This window comes from Henningerozyma blattae, chromosome 1 (genome assembly GCF_000315915.1).
Source record: "Henningerozyma blattae CBS 6284 chromosome 1, complete genome".
Lineage (NCBI taxonomy): Eukaryota > Fungi > Ascomycota > Saccharomycetes > Saccharomycetales > Saccharomycetaceae > Henningerozyma > Henningerozyma blattae.
In genome coordinates, this window is record NC_020185.1 from 986889 (window position 1) to 1000398 (window position 13510).

Genomic DNA, 13510 nt, shown 5'->3' on the forward strand with positions numbered 1-13510 from the left:
TAGATAAAAGCAAACCTATACTAGCAATTACGATATGGTGAAATCTTACCAAAGATTTGAACAATCTTCAGTATTTGGTGTAATCAGTTCAAATTCAAATTGTGTCTGGGTTCCTCCAAGTTCAAAAAAATCCAAAAGTTTAGGTAAAGTTATAACAGGTGCCCTAGAGAATATTAGTGTATGGGATCTTAAAACCTCCGAATTGGAATATGTATTATCAGATGGTTTACCACCTGGTTCTGTTGATTTAAAATCCTCAAAGCCAGCAGAAGTATCCTACTTACAATTTCATTCCGAAACAGGTTTAATAGCGGCAGGTTATGCTGATGGTGTAATAAAGCTATGGGATTTAGTCTCAAAAACAGTACTTTTATCTTTTAATGGTCACAAATCTAGGATTACAATGTTGAAGTTTGATAAAACTGGTACCCAATTGATATCGGGTTCTGAGGATTCCAATATTATTGTCTGGGATTTAGTAAGTGAAGTTGGGTTGTATAAATTACGTTCACATAAAGGTACCATCACTGGGTTATGGTGTGATAGTGATAATTGGTTAATAAGTACATCAAAGGATGGGTTAATTAAGGTTTGGGATTTAAAAACTCAACAATGTATTGAAACTCACATTGCTCATACTGGCGAATGTTGGGCTTTAGGAATAATGACTGATTTTGTGGTAACATCAAGTGCTGATTCTCAACTGAAAATATGGCAAATGGATCTTGAAGGAGAGCCAGGTTCCAAATTAATTGAAAAAGGTGCATTTGAAAAGCAAAGTAAGCAAAGAGGTTTATCGATAGAATTTACAACTACAAGTGATGGCGTTCATTTCTTTTATGTTCAGAATGCTGACAAAACTGTCGAAATTTTCAGATTAAGAAAAGATATTGAAATTGCAAAAGCCATAAAAAGAAGGGAAAAGAGATTAACTGAAAAGGGGATGACTGAAGAAGATATTAAGACAAACATATCTGAATCTTATGTTTCATTTGTTATGCATCCTTTCCAGGTTGTCAGATCAATGTATAAAATCAAATCTGTTGCATGGACTCTTTCTTTATCCACTAAATTAGAAGTCGTAGTAACAACTAACTCTAATACTATTGAATATTATTCTGTACCATATGAGAAAAGGGACCCTACATCTCCAACTCCTATCAAGGCTCATACTATAGAATTACAAGGTAGTCGAACAGATGTTCGTTCTATTGATATTAGTGACGATAATGCCTTGTTAGCCACTGCTTCTAACGGTGAGTTAAAAATATGGAACTTAAATACAAAATCCTGTATAAGAACATTCGAGTGTGGGTATGCGCTTACTTGTAAGTTTTTACCTGGTGGCCTCCTGGTTGTTGTAGGTACAAGAGAGGGTAATCTACAATTATTCGATCTTGCCTCTTCAGTTTTATTGACTACTATAGAAGCCGCCCATGAAGGAGCAATTTGGTCTTTAGATGTAACTAATGATGGTAAAAGGCTTGTTACTGGTTCTGCTGATAAGAGCATTAAATTTTGGGATTTCCAAGTAAAGCAAGAATTGATTGCTGGAACATCCGATAAATATGTCCCACAAATGAATATAGTTCATGATTCAACTCTTGAATTAGGTGATGATATTTTGAGTATTAAAATTTCAGGTGATGATAAATTTTTAGCAATTTCCTTACTGGACAATACAGTTAAAGTATTCTTCTTAGATTCTATGAAATTTTTCCTAAGTCTTTATGGTCATAAATTACCTGTTCTATCCCTAGATATATCTGATGATACAAAAGTCATCATTACATCTTCAGCAGATAAAAATATTAAAATTTGGGGTTTAGACTTTGGTGACTGTCATAAATCTCTGTTTGCACATCAAGATTCGATTATGTGTGTCAAATTTCTTCCAGGATCACATAACTTCTTTAGTGCCTCTAAGGATGGTTTTGTAAAATATTGGGATGGTGATAAATTTGAGTGTATTCAAAAACTAGCTGCGCATCAAAGTGAAGTGTGGGCCTTAGCTGTCTCTGATAATGGGGAACGTGTTGTTTCCGTTTCACATGATCATAGTATTAGAATTTGGGAAGAAACAGATGACCAAGTTTTCCTTGAAGAAGAAAGAGAAAAAGAATTGGAAGAACAATATGAAGATACTTTGTTGGCTTCATTAGAAGAAGGAAATGCGGATGACACTTTTAAGGGTGATGTAAAAAATGATGAAGATGATGAAGCAACTAGGGTAAGTAAACAAACCATAGAGTCCTTAAAAGCTGGGGAACGTTTAATGGATGCTTTAGATTTAGGTATTAAGGAAATTGAAGAAATGGAAAACTATGAAGCCGAAATGGTTAAATATAAAAAGAAGCAACGTATAGATGCACCAGTCAAGCCAACGGGGAATGCTATTTTATTAGCAGTTCGTAAAACACCGGTGGAATATATAATGGATACTTTGATTGGTATCAAGCCATCACAATTGGAAGACTCTTTACTTGTATTACCCTTCTCCTACGTACTCAAGTTTTTGAAATTTTTCGACTATGTGATGAAAGTTCCAAATATATTGAATAATCGTTTAGCTCTAATATGCAAAAACTTATTTTTCATTTTAAAATCGAATAGTAAAGAATTAGTTTCTCAAAAAAATGAAGAGCTCAAGTTACAAATTAGTAGAGTTAAACATCAATTAAGATCTGCCTTACAAACTAATGAAGATGATTTAGGTTTCAACATTCAAGGTTTGAAATTTATCAAGCAACAATGGAATATGAAGCATAATTTTGAATTTGTTGATGACTATGATCAACAAGCTCAAGCTGAAAAATCAGCCAAGAAAGAATATTCGGTACCCTAGCATAAATGTGTTTTGCATATTATTTTTAGTTTATTGTGTATACTATATAATAAGAAAAAATGATTTAATCAAACAGTGTGTTGTATTATAAGTTAAAAAAAACGTGTAATATATATGTATATATGAAATGTTGAAATTGATGATAGTTATCGTTAATTAAAGGGATTCTGACAGTTATATGAAGAATTATAATTCGAAAGTTCTGGTGACGGTGGTGAAGAGAAAAATGTATGGGTATCTCCGCCGAGTTTTGGGGGTTGTAATATGCCATTTTGTTCAATATTAAGTCTTAATTGTTCTTCCATCTTGAATAATATATAGCTTTCTGAGGTTTTATCAACAGCCTTTGTGGGACTATTTGCAGCTGATTCAGTTAATCTCCCAGGAGTTCCGAATTTCTTTTTGGGAGATTTTTTCGTTATTGCATTATCATAATCCTTACCAGCTTGGCATACTATCTTATTTTTATGAATAATTAAATCGCTTTCGTTTGCAAATTTCTTACCACATTTACAAGAAAGTATCTTATCACCATGTGATTTTTTATGTCTTACCAAGTCGTGGTTTCTAACAAATGCCTTATTACAACCATCAAAATCACATATATAGGGTCTATCTTCTAAATGCGTTTGAATATGTGAACGAATATTATATCTCCTCTTAAAGATTTTATGGCATTTTGGATAAAGACATTCGAACAGTTTATCAGGTAGTTCTTTAACGTATTTATCAATCGACCCTCTGGGTAAAGTTGTCAATTTCCTTGTAATCTTGATGGGGCTTGCTTCCAAATTATTTGTATATTCATTCGTTATTATTTGAGAATTTTCAGCTTCAGGGAATGTTAATGATTTTGTTTTAGGAGTTTGTATATTATGGTTGTTATTATTATTAAATGCAGGGTACTTTTGAGATAATCCAGTAGGAGTAGTTGGAGCCATGTATGGATCTATTCCTAATAGATTAGGATCTTTAAAATTACTTTCTTTAAAATTCGAAGGCGGTTTATTTAAAAACAAAATGAGGTTTTTAATGGGTGTATTTTGGAATGTATATTTTATGGGAAGTTTCCCTTTGTTTAGATTATTGCCTTGTAAATCATCATTAATATCAGATTGAAGGTTTTCTTCCAAATTGGCAAATTCATTGTTTTGAGTGGGTGGAGTTTCTATATTAAGAAGTTGGTTGGGCATTTGTATTCCTAAACCTAGAATATCTTCATCACTACTTCTATAACTATCATCTTGTCGTATTTGAGGAATGGTAGATGCTGTAGAAAAAATCGAAGTATTTTTATAATGACCCGTAGAAGGATCATTTTTGTTGAAAAATTTCAAATTTGGAAGTGAATCTTGTTTTTCAGATAATTCAATTGATGATTGAAGTTGAAGTTGTTGTTGCTGCTGATAATTAAATGAATCCAATTCTTCCTTTGCTATAGGATCTTCAGATTGTAGCTTATTATTAGTATTTTTAAAAGAATTTGATAATTCAGAATAATCTTCTTCTTTCCAATCTTTCATATCAGAAGATGAATAAATTGAATTTGGATATTTGAGGGAAAATGGTATTGGAGAATGGTACGAATTGTCCATATTTGATCGTGATTTTTGTACACCTCTTTTCGCAGGAGATCCATTATATAAGGTATTTGTCATGGGTGGAGGGGACACCATATTTGGTGGTGGAAATTGATACTTCCCTGTTTTACTATCAGTAGTTACAATGATTGCATCATCAGGATTTGATGTTACTATTCTCCTTGAAGGTGAGATACTTGTGGGTCTCAGAGGAGTTGAGTCATTTTCTCTTGAGTTTAATTTAAGGGTATCTTGTTCTGAAATTCCTGTTGTATGATTATTCAAAGTATTTTCTACAGATTTATCATAAGAAGTTTTAAAGACAGTTTCTAATTTTTGTTGTTCTAATCTATTTTCTAATAGTTGTTGTTCTAATTTCTTATTCAATTTTTTTTGTTTCTCTAATGCTAATAATAAATTTTCTTGTTGTTTTATTAAAGAATGGGTCATAGACTCATTAATGTCTGAATTTTTTAAAGAGCCTGACAATTTAGAACTGATATTAGAGTTTTGATCTATATTAATAGAATGCTGGGGTATATTCCAAAACGGACTGTGTCCTGTTGGTAGATTATTATCCTTTAAATCAATTGGAGTATAAGGATTTTTAGGGAATGTGTTTGCCAAGCTTGATATACTTAAAGTCTTGTTATGATTGGTAAACCCAAATATTGCCGTACCACTTGGACCTCTCTTGTGAGATTTTTTTCTTTGATGGCTTGAATTTAATAATGAATCTGTAGCATTATTTATTGATTGGAAATTGGAATCATCAAGTACGTCTAATTGTAATTGGTTCCAATCCAAATCAGGAATAAGATCATTTTCATTTATATTATGATTTAATAATGATGGATCATTGTCAAATTCAATCATGGAAGGTAATAATTTTTGATCATTATGATTGGAGTTATCCTTTAACATTGTAATTGGCAACGGTATATCCAAATCGTTTAATTCTTTGGATATAAGATCATCAAATTGATAATAATTAGTGTCATATGAGTGATATTGAGTGACGGACGTGTGTTGAGTCGAATTTGAAGGAGAAGGATTCTGATTCACCAGAAGACTTCCATCATCTATAGCAGAAAGAAGTAAAGGATTATGTTTTGTCAAATTCATTATCAGTCAATAAGAATCGATTTGATTATGAATGAAATATGACCGTGTGGGAGGAATGGAGTGGAAGATTTCAAAGCAATTAATTAATAGCAATAGATTTTGAGTAAAGAGTGTTGGGATATTTTCTGCTTGAATTATTTTTTAAAAATTTTTTATTGTTTTTATAATTTTTTTGTTGGTTTTTCGTTCTAGCAAAGATATATATGGTATAATAAATATTTGTTAATAACTGGAAAGTTCAAAAAAATAAAAAAATTTAAAAATTGAATTGATTAAGTAAATAAAAAAATCCTTATACTATGGAATATAAAATACGAAATAATTTGGAATATATGGAAATGCTAAGTTCAACGGGATAATATGCTAGTTGACAATTGCTCTGGGTTAATTCAATTTAATTATTTAATTATTCAAATTTAATTAATAAATTAATTAGAATGAAATTTCACTGCCGTCTCTGATAAATGATATTATAAAACAAAACTGGGAGAGTTGAAAAAAAACTGAACTCTTGATAATTAAATAGAAGGCGTCTTAATCATAGTATATCTAAGAAAAATAGACAAAAGAGCCCTAATGTCTCATTAAATTTCATATTATGATATACTAATACTCGATTTTTCCAAAACTGCCTGGTAGTATTTACATTTTACCCATTGCGGTAATCCCACATTTCCCACTCTGAAACGGAATTTCGCCTAATTAGGAATCAAAAAAACATTGGAAATTTACCGAAAGTGGTATTTAGGAAATTGAAAAATAATTGAAAAATAATTGAAAAATTACAAAAAATTATTAGAAATATTATTGGAAATTTTAATGGTCACGTGCATTCATCATAATGTGACTGTGAAATTGGTGACTGTGAACTTCAACTTGGTGACTTAGAAGAGGATGACTTTGGAGTCATGTAGAAAGATATCTTTTGGCGTCCCTGGTCCATGCACACTGTTTTGATGGGAATTGATAGATAAGTGTCTTTACGTGGGTCAACGATAAAGGCTTTATTGGAAGACGTGAATGCAGTCATGTATTCTTCTAATTTAGATTGGCTAAGGTTTAATGCTTGTCCTAAGGAAACGTGAGCTGTGGAAGGGTTAATCAGATATTTACTATAATCTAGTATGTTCACATCTTTCATCGCATGGCCGATCTGGTTTATTAGGGGTTCTATTTGTTTTACTTTACAATCAAAACTGACAGGAAATCCTATAAATAAACCAGAACGGTAATGAGCTCTATACAATTCGAACAGTGGGAGAAATTCTAAAGTGAATGGTTCAATGGAATGCATATGTTTTTCCAAAGATGCCTTGAGCAAGTCACGTTGCTCAATGGAATGGAATTCGATGTTTCTCGTTAAAGAAACATGCAATGGTAATGGAGCTCCTAAATCTGAGAAAAATGCAGGGGTGAAAGAGTAAGGGAGATTTTTGTCTTTACAAACCTGGTTTATTAATGAATGTAATCTTATCCGTTCAGATTTTGCTATTCGCCATTCTAAATATATGAAAGTACTCCATACGGTCCTTTGTCTCATATTATCGCAATTTTTATGGTTAATATAATTGAGTGAAGGTGGGAAATGATATTTAGAAGTGATTGACGAGGGAATTGTCTCTTTTTTTGTTGTAGACGTGTTATGATCTTTTTCTTTTTCTTTTTCTTCTTCTATCTCAATATGTTTTACTGATTCAGAATCCTCGTCACTAGAATAATCAGATGCATACAATTCTTGTAACACATTCATAGATTTTCAATTACGTCTTTTATTCGATTGGTTTATACCTTAATGAGTTTCTATTGTAATATTTTGTAGTTTATTCTTAGTTCTGAAATTCAATTAGATAGGAAGCCAGTTCCGTAGATTCGCGGATAACATTATTTCGTGTTAACTAGTAAACAATATTTAATAGGGCGAATATCATATTTATTGTTGGACAAAAGTAATCTTGGAAATTCACGATATATATACCTATTCTACCAATAAACAAAATACAGTTCACATATACAGAAGAACTGTACGCTTAGTTATAAGAATTCAAGATATCAAGAATCTAGATATCGTGTTATTATCCTCTTTAAAGTTTTTTTATAGCGTTTTTCTTAATCTTTTAGGAAATTTAGGCTCTTAAATTTTATCTCTTATCTTTTTAATAAAGAACTATTGAATAAAAAAAGAGATTAGCCAAATATAAAATAAAAATAAAACAAGAGGTAAATAAAAGAATTTACTTATCTCTTTAATCAATTGAGTATCAATCTATCATTTCATTACTCTTTTTTTTTATCTTCTTTTCTTCCTTTAATATTTTTCTTTAATTTCTACTTCATTTTATATTTTCAATCCATCATGGTTTCAGATCATCCAATGTCTAAATCACGTTCTTCGAACATTCCAGGAGCTACTTCTCCACGTAGGCCAGGTCTAACCAAGCAAACTTCACTTACAAGGCTAACAAGGACAATTAGCGTAGAATCTACTTTTTCAATGGCAAGTATTGAAAATGCAACTTCAAATTTAACTCCAGGGAAATTGACTAACCGATCATTAGATGATCTGACTGAATCTTTAACAAAATTAGGTATAGCTGGAAACCTTACTTCTATTCTGAGTCAAGAAATTCATAGGCAAGATCTTTCTGCTGCCTCGGGCAATAATCAAGGAACTAGCACATCATCAGATAAGGAAAAGGATCGTGATTCATTAGAAGTTCCTTTTATAAATATTTCTTTAGATGCTTCGTTACCACATGACTATTTTAAGGATGATGTTTTAAATACTATTCAAGCTTTACATATTAAACATTGGTATGTTAAAAATGTACCAAATCAATCTATATCACCATTAGATAGGAAGAAAATTGATTTAACTAGAATAACAGGGGCTATGACCAATGTTATTTATAAAGTTGAATACCCTGAATTGCCTTCTTTATTGTTAAGAGTCTATGGCCCCAATGGTGATTCAATTATCGATAGAGAATATGAATTACAAGTATTAGCGAGATTATCAAGTAGAAATATTGGTCCAAAATTATTTGGTTGTTTTGAAAACGGTAGATTTGAACAATATTTAGAAAACTCTACAACGTTGACTAAAGAAGATATTCGCGATTGGAAAACTTCTCAAAGAATAGCAAGAAGAATGAAAGAGTTGCATTCAGGGGTCCCTCTATTACCAAGAGAAAAATTACAAGGTGCTACTGTTTGGAGAATGATTGAAAAATGGTTCAATACAATAGAATCAAATAAAACTTGGATTCAATCCAATAAAGTACAAGATGTATTATTAGCTCAAGATTGGGAAAATTTTAAAAAGGCCATACAGTCATATAGATATTGGCTACAAAAAAATAATTCAAAGATATTTGGAGAAAATTTAGTATTTTGCCATAATGATACACAATATGGTAATTTATTATTTAGTTCTCCTGTTACTAAATCTATTTCTACTGCTATATCAAGTCCATTCTTGGAGCCTGTTAAAAGTAGCGGTTCCATAAGCTCACCATACCTAACTCATGTGAATTCTGCCACTTCTTCTGTTACTTCTTTATTTCAACCAAATGTAAATATATCTTTAGATGATATTATCTTACCAACAAAAGATGAACAAAAACAGGATTCGAAGCTTGTAGTAATCGATTTCGAATATGCAGGTCCAAATCCAGCAGTCTTTGATTTAGCAAATCATTTATGTGAATGGATGCATGATTATAACTGTAATGAGCCACATAAGTGTTTCATTGAAAATTTCCCAAATAGAAACCAAATTTTAAACTTTCTTTATTCATATGTTTCACATCTACGACATGATAAGGGTATATCCATTGATGAAGAAGTTAGGCAATATTATAATGCTCTTATGAAATGGAGAGGTACAGTGCAATTATTTTGGGGTTTATGGGCCATTATTCAGAGTGGTAACCTCTCAACCGAGGAAAATAACGAAACTACAAATGACCATGGAAATGAAGAAATTACTGTTGAAGAACATGGGCCTGGTGGAGCAAAATATATCATTAAGACAGAGGAATATAATGACGAAGAACATAATGAACCAACTCCTCCAATTGAAGAAGTTGAGACAGCAGGTGTTGATATTGACTCATTTGATTACTTAGGGTTTTGCAAAGATAAAATGTCAGTATTTTGGGGTGATTTGATATCACTAGGTGTAGTAAACGACGGTTATATTGAAGATTCGATTAGAAAACTCGGCTGTGAGCTTGTATAAACAATTAATGGTTTACTCATATATTTCTATTTCACTTTTTGCTGCGGAGTTTTACTTCACATTTTATGCTTATGATTTATATCTTTGTAATTATCTTTAAGTAAATTAATTATTTAATAATTTCATAGAATCACATCGCAAACATATTAAACAATTTATATATTTTATTGTTATTTCATTTAATTTTTTATAATTTATCTAGTGAAATTTAACATTTAATAAGTATAAGATGAAAATTCAAAAAATTTTCCTAAATATGAAAAATTATAAAATATTTAGTTCCAAGACAAGATAACTTCCTTTAAGGATTTAGCATACTACTAGAAATTTAACTTTATTATTAGCCTAATTAATAATATTAGAAGTTTAATAATTTGAGGTTACCTTTAAATTTCGCAGATCGCCTATTTATGATTGCCTTTTGAGGAAAAACAACTTTAAACTCATTTCAAAATGAAATATAAACACATAATTCATAGGTTATCGTTGCATAAAAAGATTACAACTATTTTTTTAAACTATTCTGATAACTGTACAATACTCAACAACATAAACGATATATTGTATCTGTAACCATTACTTATTTAGCATTAAATGTCAGTATTTAACAAAAATAGAAAATATACTCATTAATAAAACATTGAAAACGAAAAGAAAATACAAGAAATTGTTTTTCGGTAAGAGTTAGGCTAGTTTTTATTAACTTATTATTAATTTGTGCCAAATCTCAAGAATGGAATTTAAAAAAGCGGAAAGAAATTTACAATTACTTCAAAATTTTACTCTTTCTTCATCTCAAACTGATACATGCATTTCAGGTAAAGTGTTTGCTACACAATGCCCTTCTCAGCAACCCGTACTTTCTTCAATTTCAAATGAGCTTAATAATGAAACTTGTGAGGTAACCAGCAAATCTACAGGGCTTAATAGAGGATCAACTACTTTGAATGAAATTTCTTCACCTGGAAGACTTACATATACTAATAAATTCCACACTAATAATGATGATATGGAAGCGATACTCAATTCATCAGAGAATATTACTAGCAAGATCCCTGATTGTAACTTATCTCACTCAACAAATGATTGTACTTTTTCAAATAATGACTCAAAATTTATCGCCAATAAAGAAACAATTTCTACCAATATAGTTAATACAGAACTAACTTCACCAGAAATCTCACTTAGCGAGATAACTGAATCTAAAAATATAACTAAACTACTGACCGTTGAGGAGAGCTCAGAAGTAACATTTGCTAAAAATTCTCTTTCTACATCTTCCAATCATGAGCTTGTGCAAAATGCTTCTTCTGAGAATAATCTAACTGGGTTATGTATGCCAGATACTACCATAACTAAGCCATCTAGTAATTATTCACAAATAAAAAATACAATTTGCAATTCTAAGGAACCTCTACCTAATTCGGTTATACATCATGATAAAGAAAGTACTAAGGAGAATACGACACTTCGTATCAACCCACAAGAGATTACAGATCCCAAAAGTAATCTGAATAAGAATACTCAAGAACTAATTAGCTCATTTGATGGTAAGATGTCTAATCCAGCTTTTGAACCAGACGAAATTATTACAAATGAAGAGAATATATTTTTAAGCACTCAAATTCAAAGCAGATTAGACGATTTTGAGAAAGAGAATAACCTTAAAAATAAACTTTCTCAATTCAAGTATACTTTTGAAAATTCCTTTATACCCCATAATATACACAAACCTATTAAACAAACAACTTTATTACCAAGTAATGATATGCCAAAACCTACAAAACGAAAGACTCGAAAACCTCAAAATATTACTGATAAGACTGATATTTTACTTCAAAAACTTTCTGGCAACTCTTCCAAATATAAAAATATCATCAAAATGCGAGATAAATCTGTGAAAGAAAAAAGAATAGGTAAAAAAAAGAGTACTAATAAACATCAGACATATAATGACATGGAATGGGACAAAATTTTGAAGAATCTGGTCAATATTTTCCCAAAATCAACAAATATAAGGTCCCAACAAGAATATTTACAATTTCATGGTGATAATTATAAGTATACTGATTCTAGTTTATGGCAAATTTCGCAACTGCCACCTTTAAAGTCAACAGTACCAGAAAATGATCCCAAAAATGAACAAGTTATAAACAAGGAAGATAGCTTATTAGACGGCACTTCAGAATTGAAAAATTTTAATGTTTTATCACTATCTCAAGCAATGGAAGATTTCAAACAAAATGATAAAAATAATGCCTTTTCACAAGACGAACCTGAATTTAAGGTGGAAGCTAATAGCCATAGGCTCTATTCAATGCCTAATAATGACGATTTAGTGTCTAATAATGACGATAAAGTACAATATGTAGCTTCCTTGCAAGATTTTCCAATTCCAGCTAATAAAACGAGCCATAATATTATAGACGAACTTCATACCGAAGAACATCTTTCACTGGATACTAGCATTCTTGATAATGGAAAAAATATTAAGCAAAATGATTTAAAAAATGACCAAATACTAATGGCAACAACATCTACTAGTAGTAAATATGATATTCATTCTTTTAATAATGACCATGATTCAATTATTTTGGACAGCGATTTAGAAGATCTGGCAATAATAATTCCCTTTGAAACTAAGGAATACCAAAGATTATTACCGGTAACTACATACAACTTTCTCAATAAAATCATTTCCCCAAATTTTCAACATTCAGAATTAATTTTTGATAGTAATCGTTCTAATCAGCACTGCATCAGCGCTGAAGATGCCAAAGGATCTTTAGATATCCACACTACAAATGAGGAATTTTCAAATAACCGGAAAATAAAGAGATATCAAAGTAATATATTTACAAGGAAGTATTCAGATATCGAAATGGCAAATACTAGTCTAAAAAAGAACCTCGATTCCACTTATGACTATAATTCAATGAGTGAACATTTAGAGAGTTCTTTTCTATCAAAACGACTGTATATGTATCTATCAAAGGATGAAAGGGACAATAACGCCAATCATCCATTTGAAACTATATTTTCCATTAGCATTAAAGATGATTCAACTATTATCTGTGACTCAGAGGAGGAACTAGACGATACAATCAATTACTCAATTCTCCAATTTCATAGTGTTAAACTTTCTCCCAGAGTTCATCCTCCTATAATAAAAGAAAAATCCCAGTCCGCACAAAAGCTAAGAGTTAGCATGAAGACAATTGGTCTAAAACCACTTAGATCTAAATCAGAAATGTTACAGGCATTATCTGCTGCTGCAGAACTGTTCCCAAATGATAATATTTTGGATGATACTCAAAGAAAAGAGGAAATTCATAAACTTTTAACTAATCTCATCAGAAATTCTCCCAGACTATTGGAAAAAGTTTATTGTTTCGAACCTTTATTTTTAGATTCACTTATAGACGAACTAGTTAGTATGAATCCATTCGTGGATTATATTGATGAAGGAAGCATCAGAGAATGGGCTGATATTCAAGGTATTTGTCTGCGTACACGTTAGTTCCACTTACAATGTGTTGCCAACATTAAAGATAAACTCGGTAGCTACTTTCCTACTTTCCAGTTAGCCAGCAATTATGATAACAAATTATTATGGTGCTAATTTTTTGAAATGCTTATTTAGCTTATTAACATAATACAAGGAACTTATCTGATATTAGGTCTAATAAAGAGGATAAATTTTCTTTCAAAAGGCATAGG

General features: G+C 30.9%; 5 protein-coding genes across 5 annotated transcripts; 3 read left to right on the forward strand and 2 right to left on the reverse strand.

The window, feature by feature from the left end:
* Positions 1–34: 34 nt before the first annotated feature.
* On the forward strand, positions 35–2845 carry DIP2 (snoRNA-binding rRNA-processing protein DIP2; the record flags this gene model as incomplete). The annotated part of the gene is made up of 1 exon (XM_004177664.1): positions 35–2845. One exon carries the CDS (start codon positions 35–37, stop codon positions 2843–2845), a length of 2811 nt encoding a protein of 936 aa, XP_004177712.1.
* Positions 2846–2997: 152 nt separating this feature from the next.
* ACE2 (DNA-binding transcription factor ACE2) lies at positions 2998–5550 on the reverse strand (the record flags this gene model as incomplete). Its single annotated transcript, XM_004177665.1, has 1 exon — positions 2998–5550. The coding sequence occupies one exon, from the start codon at positions 5548–5550 to the stop codon at positions 2998–3000; it is 2553 nt and encodes an 850-aa protein (XP_004177713.1).
* An 871-nt stretch (positions 5551–6421) lies between these two features.
* USB1 (phosphoric diester hydrolase) lies at positions 6422–7300 on the reverse strand (the record flags this gene model as incomplete). The annotated part of the gene is made up of 1 exon (XM_004177666.1): positions 6422–7300. One exon carries the CDS (start codon positions 7298–7300, stop codon positions 6422–6424), a length of 879 nt encoding a protein of 292 aa, XP_004177714.1.
* A 603-nt stretch (positions 7301–7903) lies between these two features.
* Positions 7904–9790, forward strand: CKI1 (bifunctional choline kinase/ethanolamine kinase CKI1; the record flags this gene model as incomplete). Its single annotated transcript, XM_004177667.1, has 1 exon — positions 7904–9790. One exon carries the CDS (start codon positions 7904–7906, stop codon positions 9788–9790), a length of 1887 nt encoding a protein of 628 aa, XP_004177715.1.
* Positions 9791–10523: 733 nt separating this feature from the next.
* On the forward strand, positions 10524–13310 carry SLX4 (Slx4p; the record flags this gene model as incomplete). Its single annotated transcript, XM_004177668.1, has 1 exon — positions 10524–13310. One exon carries the CDS (start codon positions 10524–10526, stop codon positions 13308–13310), a length of 2787 nt encoding a protein of 928 aa, XP_004177716.1.
* Positions 13311–13510: the final 200 nt, after the last annotated feature.